The sequence below is a fragment of the Narcine bancroftii genome, chromosome 1, assembly GCF_036971445.1.
Source record: "Narcine bancroftii isolate sNarBan1 chromosome 1, sNarBan1.hap1, whole genome shotgun sequence".
NCBI classification, from domain to species: Eukaryota; Metazoa; Chordata; class Chondrichthyes; order Torpediniformes; family Narcinidae; genus Narcine; species Narcine bancroftii.
In genome coordinates this window covers 69049701-69066852 of record NC_091469.1, presented here as the reverse complement: position 1 = coordinate 69066852, position 17152 = coordinate 69049701, and the positions used below count along the sequence as shown (strand labels likewise).

At 38.9% G+C, this 17152-nt stretch overlaps 1 protein-coding gene across 1 annotated transcript; it reads left to right on the top strand.

Annotated features, from left to right (window-relative positions):
• Nucleotides 1–1307: 1307 nt before the first annotated feature.
• ctsla (cathepsin La) lies at nt 1308–16767 on the top strand. The gene is made up of 8 exons (XM_069929523.1): nt 1308–1417; nt 1906–2029; nt 2109–2231; nt 7432–7590; nt 7682–7906; nt 9334–9502; nt 15645–15762; nt 15843–16767. Exons 2-8 carry the CDS (start codon nt 1907–1909, stop codon nt 15940–15942), a joined length of 1017 nt encoding a protein of 338 aa, XP_069785624.1. The 5' UTR covers nt 1308–1417; nt 1906; the 3' UTR covers nt 15943–16767.
• Nucleotides 16768–17152: the final 385 nt, after the last annotated feature.

Genomic DNA, 17152 nt, shown 5'->3' with positions numbered 1-17152 from the left:
TCATCAGTAGGCGGGCCAGCTCCATCTATACAGTAGTCAACAAAAACTATATACAATGGAGGAAACATATCACCACAAACATGTATTTAAATACTGCAGCTTTGGATTCAAATTCTGGCTTTGGATCACAAGAGGAGTACCTAACATTCCTTTAATTTGTCCTCAAATGATTCAATTTTAATTTGCGACTCTTGTAATATCCTTTTTTTTCTTTGGCTTGGCTTCGCGGACGAAGATTTATGGAGGGGGTAAAAAGTCCACGTCAGCTGCAGGCTCGTTTGTGGCTGACAAGTCCGATGCGGGACAGGCAGATACGATTGCAGCGGTTGCAAGGGAAAATCGGTTGGTTGGGGTTGGGTGTTGGGTTTTTCCTCCTTTGCCTTTTGTCAGTGAGGTGGGCTCTGCGGTCTTCTTCAAAGGAGGTTGCTGCCCGCCAAACTGTGAGGCGCCAAGATGCATGGTTTGAGGCGTTATCAGCCCACTGGCGGTGGTCAATGTGGCAGGCACCAGGAGATTTCTTTAGGCAGTCCTTGTACCTTTTCTTTGGTGCACCTCTGTCACGGTGGCCAGTGGAGAGCTCGCCATATAACACGATCTTGGGAAGGCGATGGTCCTCCATTCTGGAGACGTGACCCATCCAGCGCAGCTGGATCTTCAGCAGCGTGGACTCGATGCTGTCGACCTCTGCCATCTCGAGTACTTCGACGTTAGGGGTGTAAGCGCTCCAATGGATGTTGAGGATGGAGCGGAGACAACGCTGGTGGAAGCGTTCTAGGAGCCGTAGGTGATCACCTACGGCTCCTAGAACGCTTCCACCAGCGTTGTAATATCCAAACACTATCAAAATAACGCATTGTTGGAATCTATCCTGCCCCAAGCTTCTCAAAGATCTTTTATTTGTCCTTCCTTTTGTATTTGCTTACAACTGTTTTATAGCTAAACACATTCTAGTCAGCGCCTAAAACCTTTCAGAAATCTTTTATTTTTCCTTTTGTATTTGCATAAAACTTTTGTGGTTAAACCAATTCCAGTCAATGAGGAGAAAAGCTGAATGGTACTTCCAGGAATTTGTGGGGTTGTTTTGCATTAAATCTGTTAGTTTAAAAATTTGACCCTCCACCCTTGGCTGGAACACAGTGACGAACATGCCCAGCGATCACGTGCCTAGGCGGCACAGCCCGAAACTGAGCAACTCGGGACGGGTGTGGTGGTCACGCGCTTGCATCCCTGTTTTGGATCGGACCAATCATGGATGAGACTGGACCAGCACTGCGATGACGTAACCCATATAAACAGCTGGGCTCCGCGCCGGGGACAATTCGGAGTGGGCGTGCGGAGGGTCCAAGTGTTGGTGTCAGCTCCTGCCTCCGGTTGTGTGGACATCATTTTCCTGACCTCGCGCACTGGAGGAGCTGAGGTGAATCTATCTTTGTTTTAATGGCAGCGATTCGGCTGCTTCAATGTCGGGAATGGCTTTGGGAAGAGCCGCAATTCTGGGATGTTTGCGGCTTTATGAGGGGCTCCCATCTCGACGCAGGTCACGTTTTACTCGGAATGTAGCTTGTTTGCTTCCTTGATCCATCGAAACGTTGATTCGAGTAATGCGGTGATGACTGGGTTTCGGGCGAATTTCTAAAAACAAAAGGTGGCGATGATTTATTTCCACCCTTCCCACCCTCCCCCTTCCGTTTCCAGCCAGACTTGTCGCTTTTGGATTTATTGCACTATTACGCCTTGTGATTTTTGATTCCAGGCGGATTGCGTTGCCCATGTCGACTAATTTGGTATCTGAAACCTGGTATCAGTCTCCAAGCATTACAGTGACTTGCATTTTTCTTTGAATATTTTGTGAGGAATGCAACTGCCCATGGAGGCATCAGTATAACTTGTGGCTGTACTCTCTAGGATGAAGCTCTACTGTTTGCTTTCATTGTGCCTGAATGGAATCTTTGCAGTCCCACTCTTGGATCCTGAATTGGATGAACCCTGGAAACAGTGGAAAAGTTGGCATCACAAGAACTATGAACAAGTAATGTGGTTGCTTGCTAATTTCTACTTGATGTGTCTTGGATAAATGTATAGATTTTGAGGATTTTTTTTCTTTTCAGAAAGAAGAAGGCTGGAGGCGAATGGTATGGGAAAAGAACCTTCGAAAAATTGAACTTCACAACTTGGAACATTCTCTTGGAAAACAATCATTCCGGCTAGGAATGAACCACTTTGGAGATATGGTGGGTAGATAAGTATTAATAGAATTGTTGCAATAATTTGCTTGCATGTGTGAAGACATTAAAAAAAAGCTGTGGGTACATTGCTGCCAACAATGGAGACTTTCAGATTTATTGTCAGAGTATGTACGTGACATCATGTATAACCCTGAGATTCCTTTTTCTTGTGGGTGTGACAGAATAGTGCAAAAAATAAAAATACACAAAGCAAAAGATATAAACCAACAACTGAACAGATAATGTAAACAAACTAAGCATTGTATCATGCTTCTAAGTGAAATGTCCTTTTTTTAAAAAAAAAATTCTACTTGAAAGAATGGCTTTACTAGATTTTGAAGTTCCTCTCTACTTCCACAGCAGTGACCAGGTATTTGAGGGAATTGAGGATCTGATTAAGTGGAGAGAGGTGTATAGCAGATATAGGTAACAATGAGCAAACAAGGTACTTGAGGGGCATTTTTAAAAAAAAAACTGAAACACTAGGTTGCTTTGGCAGACAAGGGGAATTAAAATCTGAAGGCAGGTGTGGCCAACCTTTTATATTCATGTCTCTCGCATGATGTATTGATTTAATACAAAAACAAGATGAATATTACCTTAATGAGACTAAATTTTAAAAATTTAGATATGGGCCAAAATGGCCTGTTACCATGCTGTGGGTCTGTGCTGTCCAACTTACACCCAGTTAACCTGGTATGTTTTGAATGATGGGAGGAAACAGGAGTCCCTGGAGAAAACCTATGCAGACATGGGGAGAACGTACAAACTCCTTACAGAGAATGCAAAATTTGAACCCTGGTCCCGATTGTTGGTGTTGTAAAGGTGTTGCACTAACCACTCTTGCTTTTGAGTCTGTCGTGATTCCACCAATCTTTTAATGTTTTATTGAGAGCAGCAGAAATTTATTCAAATTTGAATCAGTCAATCAAGACCTCATTTTGTTTTAATCAATTTCATGGCTGAAAATGCTTTTTCCTCGGTTCTGAAACAAGATTTAACGAGGCAAATTTTCTTAATTCTGGAACATGTTCACAGGGTAATGATCACCAGAAATTAATCACGTCAGAAGCATTTGGGACTGAAGGAAGCTCATCAAATTTCATGTTCAATAATGAATTTGTTTTCAAGTCAACAAGTTCCATTTGTACAGTGTGTTACCCGGCATCTTCATTTTTTTTTACTCTGAAAATGGGCTTATAAATCCAAGTATTCAGTCTTCTTTAGCAAAATCACAAATTACTCTTGCATTTTTAATATAGTTTGTAAAATTGCCATTACCTTCAGCACATTCACTCTGCTCTTTTGAAATGTGGAAACTGGCTCAAATCCTCTTTCTATCTGAGGTGAACTGTTTTTAACTTCAATGTGAATGCGTTGATATCATTTACTAGACAATTCGTTCTTGACCTGGAGTTTCAAATTTAGTTCTGAGATGGCTGGTAGCATCAACTAAAAATGCTAAATCAAATAGCCAATTGTTATCTCATAAAAGGGCTCTTTCCTCAAGTAGCTCATTTTTCTCTTCTAGAAAATTATGAACAGTATTTTTCAGTTTCCAAAATCTGCTCATAACCTGTCCTAGAAAGCCAGTGCACCTCACAATGAAGGACAAGACTGCTATATTCCACATCTAACATTTCACAATATTCTCTGAATTCTTGTCTGTTTAATCTTCTTGTTAATTTTATTCATGCATTTCACAACCAGTATCATAACATGCTGCAAATTTAAAGTTTTTAAAGACTCTTGGTGTATAATGGAGTGATACTTTAGTAGAGAACAACCCAAAAACTTTTCAAGCAAAGTTGTAGTTCTAGCAGTGTTACATATCATTGATGGTCCTTTGTCAGTACAAACACCCAGTGAGTTTACTAGAATCTTCTTGTGGATTTTCTAGGCATGATTTTGTCAAATATATCTGATCCTCTTGGTTTTCCATGAATCGTCTCAAAACTGTTAAGTTCTTCAAAGATGCTAAAATTATCATCAATTCCTCTTCTGAAAATGCTTAACTTGGCTGCATCACGTCAACAGATTTGTCCAAAGATAATGATCTTTATTTGCTCAGATACATGAGTTTTTTTTGGTGTGTCTCGTAGCAAAATGTTTGCTTTGATAGAGCAATTTTGTCTCTGTCAATATTTTTAATCACCAAATATTATGACAAGGTTTAACAATTTCTTCTCCAGCAGAGAAAGACTTCAGCTTTTTAACCAACACAAACAATTTCATAGGATTCCAAACTTTCACAACTTTAAACAAATATTTTCTTTTGATTTCCTTTATTTTAATCACATTCTTTCTATCTGACCCACGCACTAGCTTCGGTTTTCCTTCTGTTTCAGTTTAATGTTGTTTTATAGCATCTATTAAGATCATGTCTTCTATTCGCAAACAATTCACCATGGTTTTCCTGACAGACCTGCTATAAATAAGAGCTCATTTTTCCCACTGTTCATTGAATTCACTCCACTTTCTGCTTTTCTTTTGCTCATTTTCTTTTACACTGTGATACAAGTAACTGAATGTGAAAACAAGACTTAATTTCTGAAAAAGTAACAGAACTCCAAATGTTCACAAAGGACACACCTCTGGCACATGAGTGTCAGTTGTAAACTGACTGGCAAAAACATGTGATGCACCACTGGTACAGATGCCTGGCACCTCAGGATCAAACAAGTATTAAACGAATAGTTATGGAATGACTGCAGAACAAAAGCCCTTCTTTCCTAATTTGACTCACTAATCTGCTTTCTGTGAAAAAGCATGGTTGGTGTAGCAGTTAGTGCAACACCTTTACAGGACCAGGGATCAAATCTTGCAGTTGGTACGTTCTCTCCTGGGATTCCAGTTTCCTCTCACCATTCAAGATGTATTGGGGTGTAGCTTAATTAAGTGCAAATTGGGCAGAATGGGTCATGGGCCAAAATGGCCTGTAATTGAGCTGCAAGTCTAAATTTTAAATTTAAAAATTTGGATGGCACAATTTGTGTAGCGTTTAACATAGCTAATCTAATTTTTTTAAATTAAATTTTAAAAGATGACATTCACCAAAAAAGTGTACAGAAAATTGCTAAAAATTGCCAGTTTTTAGATTTTTTCAGTAAAAGCCATTTCTAGCTCTAGCTACTTGAATTCTTGTTAGATTTTTTCTACAAATATTTTTGGTTAATAATTTTTACAAATAGGCTTACTTTTATCACTGGAGTGCAACGCACCACTTCCAATCATCCAATGTGGTACTTTTGCCGCATGTGCCGTGGGTTGGCCATCCCTGTCCTGAAGGTTTCTTCAGTTGTATTAAGAGTAAAGGGAAAGTGAGGGATAAAATTGGTTCTCTTGAAGATTGGAATGCTTAGTTATGTATGGAGCAAGAGGAGATGGGGGATATCTTAAATAGTTTTTTTTTGCATCTGTATTAACTCCGGAAACTGGCAAGAGTTTAGAAGTGAGGCCAACAAGTACAAGTTATAAGGTCATGGAATGTATACAGATTAGAGGCTAAGGTGCTTGATGCCTTGAAGCAAAGGTGGATATATCCCCAGGGCCTGACAAGATATTCCCTTTTGTGTTGAGGGAGGCTAGTGCAGAAATTGCAGGGCCCTGGCAGATACAGTATACCTGTACTTAAAATGTTCTTGGCCACAGGTGAGGTGCTGGAGGATTGGATAATTTCTTGTATTGTTCCAATGGTTTAACAAAACTCCAAAAATAACCCAGGATTTTATAGGCCAGTGAGCTTGACATCGTAGTAGGTAAATTATTGAAATGTGTTTTAAGAGGTTGGATATACAAGTATTTGGAAAAATGGGGACTGATTAGGGATGGTCAGTCAACATGGCTTATTGCATGGTAGGTCATGTTTAACAAATCTTGCAGCTTTTTTGTGGAGGTTATCAGGAAAGTTGAAGAAAAGACTGGATGTTGTCTACATGGATATTAGAAGACTTACATGGGATGTTAGTCAGGTATGTTCAGTTGCTCGGACGGAATTCATGGTGAGGTGGTAAACTGGATTCAACCTTGACTTAATAGTGAAGCCAGAGAGTGGTAGTTAATATTTACCTCTGATTGGAGGTCTTGTGACTAGTAAAAATGCAATGCTGGAGAAACTCAGCAGATCAAACAGTGTCCTTTATATTGCAAAGATACATAACTGACATTTCAGGCTTGAGCCCTCAATGCTGGTTATGTATCTTTCTCTTTGCTATATAAAGGACACTGGCCTGCTGAGTTTCTCCAGCATTGTGTTTTGACTTCAACCATAGTGTCTGTAGACCTTCATGTTTTAGTCTGACTAGTGGCATGGCCCTAGGATCAGTGCATGGGTTTTTTTTTGGTCACCTATATCATTCTAGATATGATAAATTGGATCAACAAGTTTGCAGATGTGGTGAAAAGTGAGGAAGGCTTTTAAAACTTGCAGGAGGATCTGGGCCAACTGAAAAATGGGCTGCAAATGGCAGATGGAATTTAATGCAGACAAGTGTGAGGTGTTGCACTTAAGAACAAATCACAGTTAGATGTAAATGGTATGGGCACTAAGCAGTAAAATGCAAAAGGGGGATCTGGAATACAAATGTATAATTCCATAAAAGTGGAGTCACAGGTAGATAGGGTTGTAAAGAGGGTTTTTGGCATATTAGCCTTCATTGATTGGAGTTGGGATGTTATGATGGTTGTCCAAGACATTGGTGAGGCCAAATTTGGAGTATTGTGTGATTTGGTCACACCTAACTACAGGAAAGCTATCAATAAGATAGAGTGCAGAGAAAATTTACTAGGATGTTGCCCGGACTTCAGGAACAGAGTTACGGGGAAAGGGTTAAACAAGTTAAGACTTTTATTCCCTGGAGGGTAGAAGAATAAAGGGAGAGATTGGATTGAGATATTTAAAATTGAGGTGTAGGGATAGAGTAAAATGTAGGTAGGCTTTTTCCACAAGGGTAGGTGAGATACAAAGCAGAGGACATGGATTAAGGGTGAAAGGGGAGAAGTTCATGGGAAGTTTCTTGTGTGGTGGGAATATGGAGCAAGCTGCCAGCTTTGGATAAGAAGGGCCTGTTTTCTATGCTGTAATGTTCAAAGTTGTGGAAATTGACATAAATAGAGTTTCCATGAGACTCCCTGTTTGGGTCCTAAATGAAAATGCTTTACTAAATGGTATAATTACTTGAAAGTGATATTTCTTTTGTTTTCGCAGACAAATGAAGAATTTGGACAGATAATGAATGGCTACAAAGGTCCAAAACATGGTATTAAGAAGGTTAAAGGGTCTCTCTTTCTAGAGCCAAATTTCTTGGAAATTCCAAGGAAGTTAGATTGGCGTGAGCATGGATATGTAACTGCAGTTAAAGACCAGGTATGTGTTTATCATAGCCCTGTAATAGAAGTACTGACTTTTTAAAAAAAAAAAAATAGTTTAATAGTTACCTATCAATTTTTCTCCATAGGGACAATGTGGCTCATGTTGGGCTTTTAGTACTACTGGAGCTCTTGAAGGGCAAAACTTTAGAAAAACTGGCAAGCTTGTCTCTCTCAGTGAGCAGAATCTTGTGGACTGCTCGAAACCTGAGGGAAATGATGGATGTGATGGGGGATTGATGGATCAAGCATTTCAGTATGTGGAAGATAATGGTGGAATTGACTCTGAAGAATCTTATCCTTATACTGGCAAGGTAATTTTAAAAGTAGAAATTCATTTCCTGATTCTGAAACTTTGTGCTCACTTTGTTTCATTTCACAGTATAGTTGTACCCTGTATTTAGGCCCTTGGGGCTTGCTAAATTCAGATTGCTACCAAAAAATCTAAAGATGTAAAATGAAATTTGCTCTTGATGGAGGTTTTTAATATTTTGTCGTGTATGTGTGGCTTCATGTTGCATCATCACATTGTCGGCTGTGTTGCTGTAGAAGCTATAGAATTTATTTTGTGCTGCATTGTAATTGAGAGACATTTGGCTTTAACAATACAGGTACCTCCTGCATCATTTGCAGAGGGGAGGGTATCAAAATAGCCCATGTTGAACAAGGAAGTTGCATTTGCTTGGATTGAGTGCAATAAATACATCAGCTGATGAAATTTGACAGGTAACGCAGCACTCATTGGCAGTAAAGGGTAACCAATGTTTCAAGCTTGGGCAGTTCATCGGGTGTGTGTACATAAAACTCTGGAGTCATTGTGTATGACTTTGAGTTTCTCCAGTGTAACCCAAAAGTATGCAGACACTGTTGTAAAAACATGTACTGGAGGAACTAGATACATAACTAGTGTTTTTGGCCTGAGTTCCTCTGACCTGAATTTCTCCAGCACTTTTGTCTATAACATGGCTGTTTTGTGATATCCTCCCCTCTACAATATGCAGAAGTCACCTGCATGGTTTAAGCTGAATGTTTACCTTAATTACAATGCAGCACAAAATCTATTGATCTAATGAACTGTGGTATGTAAACAAAGCTTGAGCAACTGTAATTGAAATTTCTGAAATATATTTAAACTTTAAACCTGAGTTTAACTCTCCAATGTATTGAATATAAATTGAACATTTTTGTCTCTTGGCTTCATTTAGAAATGGGTATTGAATTTGTCCATTGGGTTATTGATTCTTCAAATATTTTTGAATGCTTAAATGGAGTGAATTGTTTTAATGACCCTTTCATTAAAAAAAACCTCTTGTTTACTTGTATTTATTTAATTTTGGGGCTTTTCCTGTTGCCACAAGTATTGTGCACTTTGTTGTGTTCACCTGGTAGCATTAGCAATTTTAAAGATGCTGCATACCAATGGTTTCTGGTATTTGGTAAAAATTTTCCGTGATTTTTCTTTTTGCCCTCTTTCTTCCCCCCCCATCTGTTTCCACCAAGAAGCTACATCTTCTAGTAGTTGAGGAATACAATGTTACGCGAGGAAATGAGCATTTGGGCCATGACAACGGTTTTTGCTCTTGAACCTATTATTGTATGCCTCTATTTTCCTTTGATTTTTTTTTTGTCACCCCCTTACTCGAAGGGTTACTTATTACTGACCAATTTAGAGAAAATATTCTTTGTATTTTCAGACAAAATGTGATCTAATGTATTATCTGACAAACTTTCTGCTCTTCAGGATGATGGACCTTGTCGTTATGACGCAAAATATAATTCTGCCAATGACTCTGGATTTGTGGACCTTCCAAATGGCAAAGAAAAAGCCCTGATGAAAGCTGTTGCTAGTATCGGACCAGTTTCAGTAGCTATAGATGCTGGACATCATTCATTCCAGTTCTATGAATCTGGTAAGAATTTATTTATTTAATTGCTGACAAAAGAAAATCGAATGGTTACTGGTCAGGTTGTTCCCACAGATGCTTGGAATTTTCTGGCTGATGGTATTCCATTCCGTGAGTTTCCAGTTGCACACCTTGAAACTAGACAATAACAGAATTTGATTGATCAAAAAAAAATTATAATATTGCAGGCCAAGGCAGAAAATGCAGCAAGTAAATTCTGGAATTAAACTTGTACACTGTATTTAGTTGAAAAAAATAAATGCTTAATTGGACATGAATTATGCATGCAGTAGTTGTAAGAAATGTACCAGGTGACAGTACAGAAGGCAATCTGAAAATGATCTAATAGCTATTAGAGCTGTGGTTGGAGGATAAATGGGGTTGGTTGTTTGGTTAACTATGCTGCCCTTTTGGGAATATCAATGAAGGTAATAGAGCAATGTTGAGTTTTGATGCAGAGTCCATTGAATTGCGTTTATTTGAAATCGTGAATAGCAGGGAAAAGGCTTTTTAGTAGATGGGTGTCCAAAATATGACACTGGAGAGGACTGAACACAAGTGGGGAAATATCTAGAGCAATTGCCATGAGAGATTTTGATCTACACATTGATACAAACCAAACTGGTTAGGATATTGCATAAAATGTCAGGGATTGCTCCATAATAAAATGGTTATGCTACAGAGCTGACCCTGGAGCAGGCTGTTTTAGATTTGATCATGGGCAATGAAGGATTAACAAGAAATTGCAGGGCTGAAGATTCCTTTGGTGGTCATCACCTCCTAGTTTTTTTTTGTTTTTTTTAAAATTTTTTTATTTTTCACACCATAAATCACATAAGCCATGATATACACTATTTCTTTTTCACACATATACAGTGACTTTTTCTCCCCCCCCCTTTCCTCCCAAACCACCCCCCCACCCCCCCTCTCATCCATTTTAGGTATACAATCTAGGTTGCATTAAGCCAGTCAGACAATGTTGTCATTCAACAAAATTACACCAGAAATTCTACTGAGTCCATTCTTTTCTTTCCTTCTCCTTCCATCAACTTAGGTACTGTTTGTCCCCGGTAGGTATTCGCTATTGTATTTAATGTAAGGCTCCTATACTTGCTCGAATATTTCAATATTATTTCTTAACCTATCTGTTATTTTTTCTAATGGAATACATTTATTCATTTAAATTTAGTAGTTTCTTCCTTTTAATTTGGTTATGTATTCCATTAATATTTAAAGACATATATTTCAGCGTAGCCCTTTTATATTTTGTTTATCTCTTTCCGTTTTTCCATCATTACCTTTCCTCCTTTTCCATTTCTGTTTTCTTATTTTCAACTCTTTATAAGACAACATTCCTACAACATCCAACATTTTCCTTATTCTCCTATTTCTATCTTATTTATCCCCAATCTCCCCTTCACCTCCTGAGTTGTCCTTTATCCCTTGTCGGACAACCACATCTCCCCTCTCCATTTGGATTTGCGAATCCACTCGCAGGCGTCAACTGATTTTGCAGTGACCGCTATTTCCCCCCACCCCGCCTCCCCCAGAAAAGATTTCACTTTTCATATGTCACAAAGGTCACTCTTTTAATTCCCTCCTTATTCTCTCTATTCCATTACCTTCCCTTATTAATTCTTGTCTATACTATCTATATTTTCCTCTAAGTACAGATACATTCACGTATGCTCATTGTCTCTATTCACTCTTATACCTCTTTACCCGCATACATATCAATCGTGATCATTTTTACTCTCATTACCCGTCTTCATCCCTCAGTCAATTTTTGTCTTTACCCACATACATATCAATCGTGATCATTTTAACTCTCATTACCCGTCTTCCTCCCTCAGTCTATTTTTGTAATTGTTCTGCAAATTTTCGTGCTCCTTCTGGATCCGAGAATAGTCTGTTTTGTTGTCCTGGAATAAATATTTTCAATACCGCTGGATGCTTTAGTATAAATTTATACCCTTTCTTCCATAAAATCGCCTTTGCTGTATTGAACTCTTTTCTCTTCTTTAGGAGTTCAAAACTTATATCTGGATAAATGAAGATTTTTTGCCCTTTATACTCCAGTGGTTTGTTGCCCTCTCTTACTTTTTCCATTGTCTTCTCCAGTACCTTTTCTCTTGTAGTATATCTTAGGAATTTTACTACAATAGATCTTGGTTTTTGTTGTGGTTGTGGTTTAGAGGCCAATACTCTATGTGCCCTTTCTATTTCCATTTCATGCTGTAGTTCTGGACATCCTAGCGTCTTAGGGATCCACTCTTTTATAAACTCCCTCATATTCTTGCCTTCTTCATCTTCCTTAAGGCCCACTATCTTTGTTATTTATTCTGTTATGGTTTTCCATTGTATCTATTTTTTGAGCTAGTAGTTCTTGTGTCTCTTTAGTTTTTTTATTAGATTTCTCCAATTTCTTTTTTAAGTCTTCTACCTCCATTTCTGCTGCTACTGCCCGCTCTTCCATCTTGTCCATTTTCTTTCCCATTTCTGTTAAGGTCATCTCCATTTTATTTATTTTCTCTTCTGTGTTGTTTATTCTTTTTCTTAAATCCTTAAATTCCTGTGTTTGCCATTCTTTAAATGACTCCATGTATCCTTTAATAAGAGCAAGTATATCCTTTACCTTGCCTTTCTTTTCTTCTTCTATTTCACTGTACTCTTCCTCTTCTTCCTCTGGGTTGACCATCTGTTGTTTCTTTGGTGCCCTTTCCTCCTCTTCTTGTTTCTATTGTCTTCTGTGGTCTCTTCTTGCTGCAGGTGTTCTGTAGCTGTCGTTGCCGGCTGTGGAGATCGACTCCCCAGCTGGTCCCCCCTCCCGTCGGTGTGTTTTTTTCATTCGCATCGCGCATGCGCGGTTGCGCACTTTTACTCGGCTCTGCGAGCCATTTTTGTAGTCCATTATTTACTGACCTGAGGGAGCGGGTTTCTCTCTCCACAGCGGGCCTCTTCGGACAGGTAAGGCCTTCACCTTTTCCTCCTTTGTCTTCTCTTCCTCTCTTCTTACCGTTGCTTTCGATTTTTCTTTTTTTGTCGCCATCTTCTTTCCACCTTTATACTCACTTTTCTGTAACTTTTATTTCTGTGCCTTTGTTTTTCTTTGTTTTTCCCGACTTTTCTGGAGAGGGCTGGAGTTCACCGTCCGGCCACTACTCCATCACGTGACTCCTCCGTCATCACCTCCTAGTTGATGGAATTCAGATGGTGTGAGGGCAAGTTATAATGGTATGAAGGTTGTTGTCTAAGGGAAAGTGGGAAATAAACCAAAAAATCAGTTTGTAAATGGTGACAGATGTTTACAGTGGGAATGTCCCCCCAATTGGAAATGGAATTCTGAGATGGGTGCACTATTTATGGTTAAGTGGCCAAAGTGGGGCATATAAAAGTGTCAATGTGAAGGATAAGAAGCTTTTCAAAGATCCAGCAGTGAAAGAACTTGCTGCATGTATGAAGGTACAGTGAAAATAAGCATGAACTCTAACCTCAGCAAAAAAATTTTCATTCCTTGTGTGTAATATCAAAACACCCTGTTTCAATGACTATGCAAACAGGAACTCCTGTGGTCTGGCACACTTTGAATCTGCCACCATTTGTGCAAACTTGCAGTGTGGGATGTGGACCCCAGTCCCAATTGCTGGTACTGTGTTACGAGCCCAGAGGACCCATAAACCCAGCAGCAATAAATATTCACCAAGACAAATGGTACTTAACAAAAGTTGCTTTTAATTATCTTTAAACATGAAAACAGAATCGCACTTTAATTTATCACTATTGACTTAACTAACTTAACCCCCTTCTTATTCCAAGTGCACGTGTATGTAATGTGTAAGTTCAGAAAAGTTCTTTGGTTCACAGTCCAATCTCACTTCTTCCTAGAAGTTCACTGGTTACAGGCAATTCTTGTACTGTGCACAGAATTTAAAAGTTCACCAGGCTTTGGTGCTTGAAAGGTAAATGGTTACTGCTCAGCAAGGTTCTTCTGTTTTCAGAGAGATATTTGTTCCTTTTTAATCAGCCGCTTCAGTGTCTTGCTGATGAAACTTGCCCTCCTCCAAATGATAATGTTTCTTTCAGGTCACCAGAGTGCCTTTGTTTCTCTTATTTCAAGTGAAACATTAGATAGCCTCCTCTTGCGTGAACCACAAGGCCTTTGACCAGACTGAATTAAGAACTCTCAACCAATCTTCCAAATGGGGCTTTCCACAAGCTTGCCAGCTTGCCCTGTTCCAGTCCCAGCTCTCTTGCGCGTTTGTATGTGACCTACTCAAACAAACTTTCCCAATTTATCTCCCAAAAACATATCTATATCTCTCACAGGTGTTTGTACCAACATCCCAATGCTAACTGTGCTGCTCTACAATACTATTTCCTCTTAAGCTTTGTTCTACTTTTTGTATATTTACATAAGGGGTTCTCTTAGGGGTCAATTTTTTCCAGCATTTTCTGTGGTCTGGCAATGGCCAGGTCCTGACGTCTAGATTAGAGGTTCAACCTGTAATTGTGAATCTTGCAGAGAATGAGGCTGGTGAATTAATAACCGGCAAATGGTAAATCATTATTTTCCCCTAGTCTTCACCATGGAGACACTAGAAATGTCTTTTTAAGATATCTGATGGGTTAATTTGAAATAACACTAATAAATCATGAGGAATGAATGTGTGAGAAACGAGCATTGCTAAGTGCAGACAAATGAGGAGGTCCTACAGTTTGCATCAGAGGATTTTTAAAAGCATTATCCACAAACATTGTGGACACTGGTTGAAATTTTACAACCTGCTAAATTCCAGGAGTGAAGGCTAATTTAACTTTTTCAAAAAGGAGGAAAATAGAGCGGGTGAGATCTCAGTGTATAGGAAGAAGTGTGGTATAAAAGCTAGTTGACAGCGGGAAATTGTCAACCTTGGAATAAACTACTCCTTTGGCTGGAGGGATGCAACTAGCAGAGTACCCCAAGGGTTGATTATTTTTTTTTTGCTGGTGATTCAATCTTTGCATTAATGCTCTGTTGCCAGGTGGACTGATGTGAAAATAAACATTTTGGATTGGACCTAGTGATTCAACAGTAGGATGTGTGGACAGATTCAGTGAGTGAAAACCTGGCAAATGGACCTTCAGTGTGAGGAAGAGGTCATGCACATTAAGAATCCAATGGCATGGTTAGGGTAGCAGATAGTGTAATGGCTTTAAGGAGTTTGTACATTAGCCCTGTGACTGCATGGGTTTCCTATCTTCCCCCCACCTCCCAAACATACAGCAATTGTAGGTAAATTGGGGTTTTTGGATGGCATGGGCTTGTGGGCCCAAAGGGCCTGATTCCATGCTGAAGGCCAAAATTTAATTTTAAATTCTAAGATTAGAAAGCAAAAGGCATGTTGGCCTTGTAATAAAGGGATTGGAGTGTAATAATGGAAAGTTGTACAAGGTGTTTGGTGTTGATTTCTTTGGCTTGAGGTGAATGATTCATCACACTAATGAGGCTAAACACTTTGAGTCCATAATTCCTCTGATTTTGGAGTGGGTGACCTTGTTCAAACCCTAAAGGAGCTTGACTGGTCACTGTTGAAAGGATTTTGCTAATGGGAGAGCTACAAACAAGGGGATAGTTAAAAGAGAATATATTTCTACATGGTCGCAACTTGGAAAGCTTTTTGATCCAACTGCCACAATTCCAGCAAAGGGGTGTTCCGGTAGTTTTGAGTCAGCTGCTGCATTTCTGCCTCGATCCATGCTAAATCAAGCTTTCACCCAATTTTTCAGCTGAGTTTGATTTATCTGGGGGAAAGACTTGCCTAAAACACCTCCTACGCTGAAGGTGGCTCCAGCCTGCTGAACTGAATGATTAGCTTCTAGCAGCAAAACATCATTCAGTATAGTCAGGATTTTGCTGATTTTTAAAATTTGAGTACTTTCTGGGCTTTAGTAATATTTTTTCAAATTCCATTCATTAATATTTTGTCATAATCAATGTACCTACTCCTTTCCAATCTGTCCCAAAAGTTTTTGAAATTGTATAACCAATGAACCAGAGATGCATTCCCTTTTTACGTTTGCAGTATAGAGATTTGATGTAGCAATGCTGTGAACTTGTGTAAATTATACTTCAGAAAATCTGAAATGTGAATGTTTGTTTTATCAAAAGGTATTTATTATGAAGAGGACTGCAGTTCCACAGACCTTGACCATGGTGTATTAGTTGTAGGTTATGGCTATGAGAAAAAAGATGCTGATGGGAAGAGATATTGGATTGTTAAAAACAGGTAAAGTACACTTCTTGTTTTCAAATTTAATTTGTTAAATGTCACGTGATTTTAAAGAAATACTTTTGTTTTTTTGTTAGCTGGAGTGAACAATGGGGCGACAAGGGATACATATTGATGGCCAGAGACAGAGGAAACAACTGTGGAATAGCCACTGCTGCCAGCTACCCTCTTGTGTAAATATTGTACTACTATATTCACAATGACAATCTTGTACCAAGACTGTTCAGTGACCTACCTTTTTAATCAGCAAACCGACTTCCTTGATGACATTGGGTTTTCCCCTTTAAAACAAGTCTTTAAATTTAAATTTGGTTTTCCAGAATCTTTTGGTTTTTGAGAGGCTAGCTCATTGCATTTCACCATTGGGCAAAGAAGTTGAAGTTGTGTGGATATGTTTGTAGTGTTGAAAAGTAATTTGTATCTTTAGCATTTTTATGTATTACAGTTCCAATAAGCTATTTTTATTGACGACATTAATATCAGTTGATTTCCAAATTTTAAGAATTGGTTCTTCCCTGCACTGTGTAACTGGTTCTGTGTAATTGCTGGCAATACACAAATCTAAATGTGGTTCTTGATGCATTTTGCATTTGTAATGAAAATATTCAATAGTTGGTTGATCAAACAGTTCCTTGTATGCAAGTTGCTTCTCTAAAGCTGTGTTAATAATAATGGTCCCAAGTTTTTTTTAAAGATACTGTAAATATCTAATGAGTCCAAAGTGCCAGGCTTGCAGTACTCCACTGGACTGAAAGGTAAAAACCAAAAGAGACTATTTTTAATTCAATATCATGAATAAATTGCATCAATGTGGTATGGTGCAGCACCAAGGCCTTTTAGGCTACTGCACTGTTTTTTTGCCAAATTGAAATTATGCATTTCCTGGCTTTTTTCCTCCAGTTTGGTTTTCCATTGGTTAATTTGTGTTGAAATGGTTTTCCTCTATGCATTTTTAAACCTGTAATTTCTATTTTAACTTGAATAAATAAGGTGGTCATTTCACACTTGCCTCACTTAGTTGCATAATTTTTGTTCTAGTCTCTGCATCCTAACACTAAAGCAGAAGGGTACAAAAGTGCATCACAATAGGCCATTTCATGTCAGGCCTCCACCTGGAGGCCGGCTACAAGAATGGATCGAAAACTTAAAACTTGCCTTTCAGACAACCACTCTAAAAGGCTGCTCTAGTGTTGCATTCATATCAAGAGGTGCCTCGTAGTGCCCTCCAGATCCAAAGGAGGGGTGGCAACTGGTGCTGTAGCACCATAAATAGGCAGCAGAACAATGGCTGTCTACCCACCCATAATCACCCACACAGTTGGAACCACTGTTTCCCAGATCAGTTCCAGCTGCATGGGGATTATGGGTAGGGAAGACTGCCATTGCT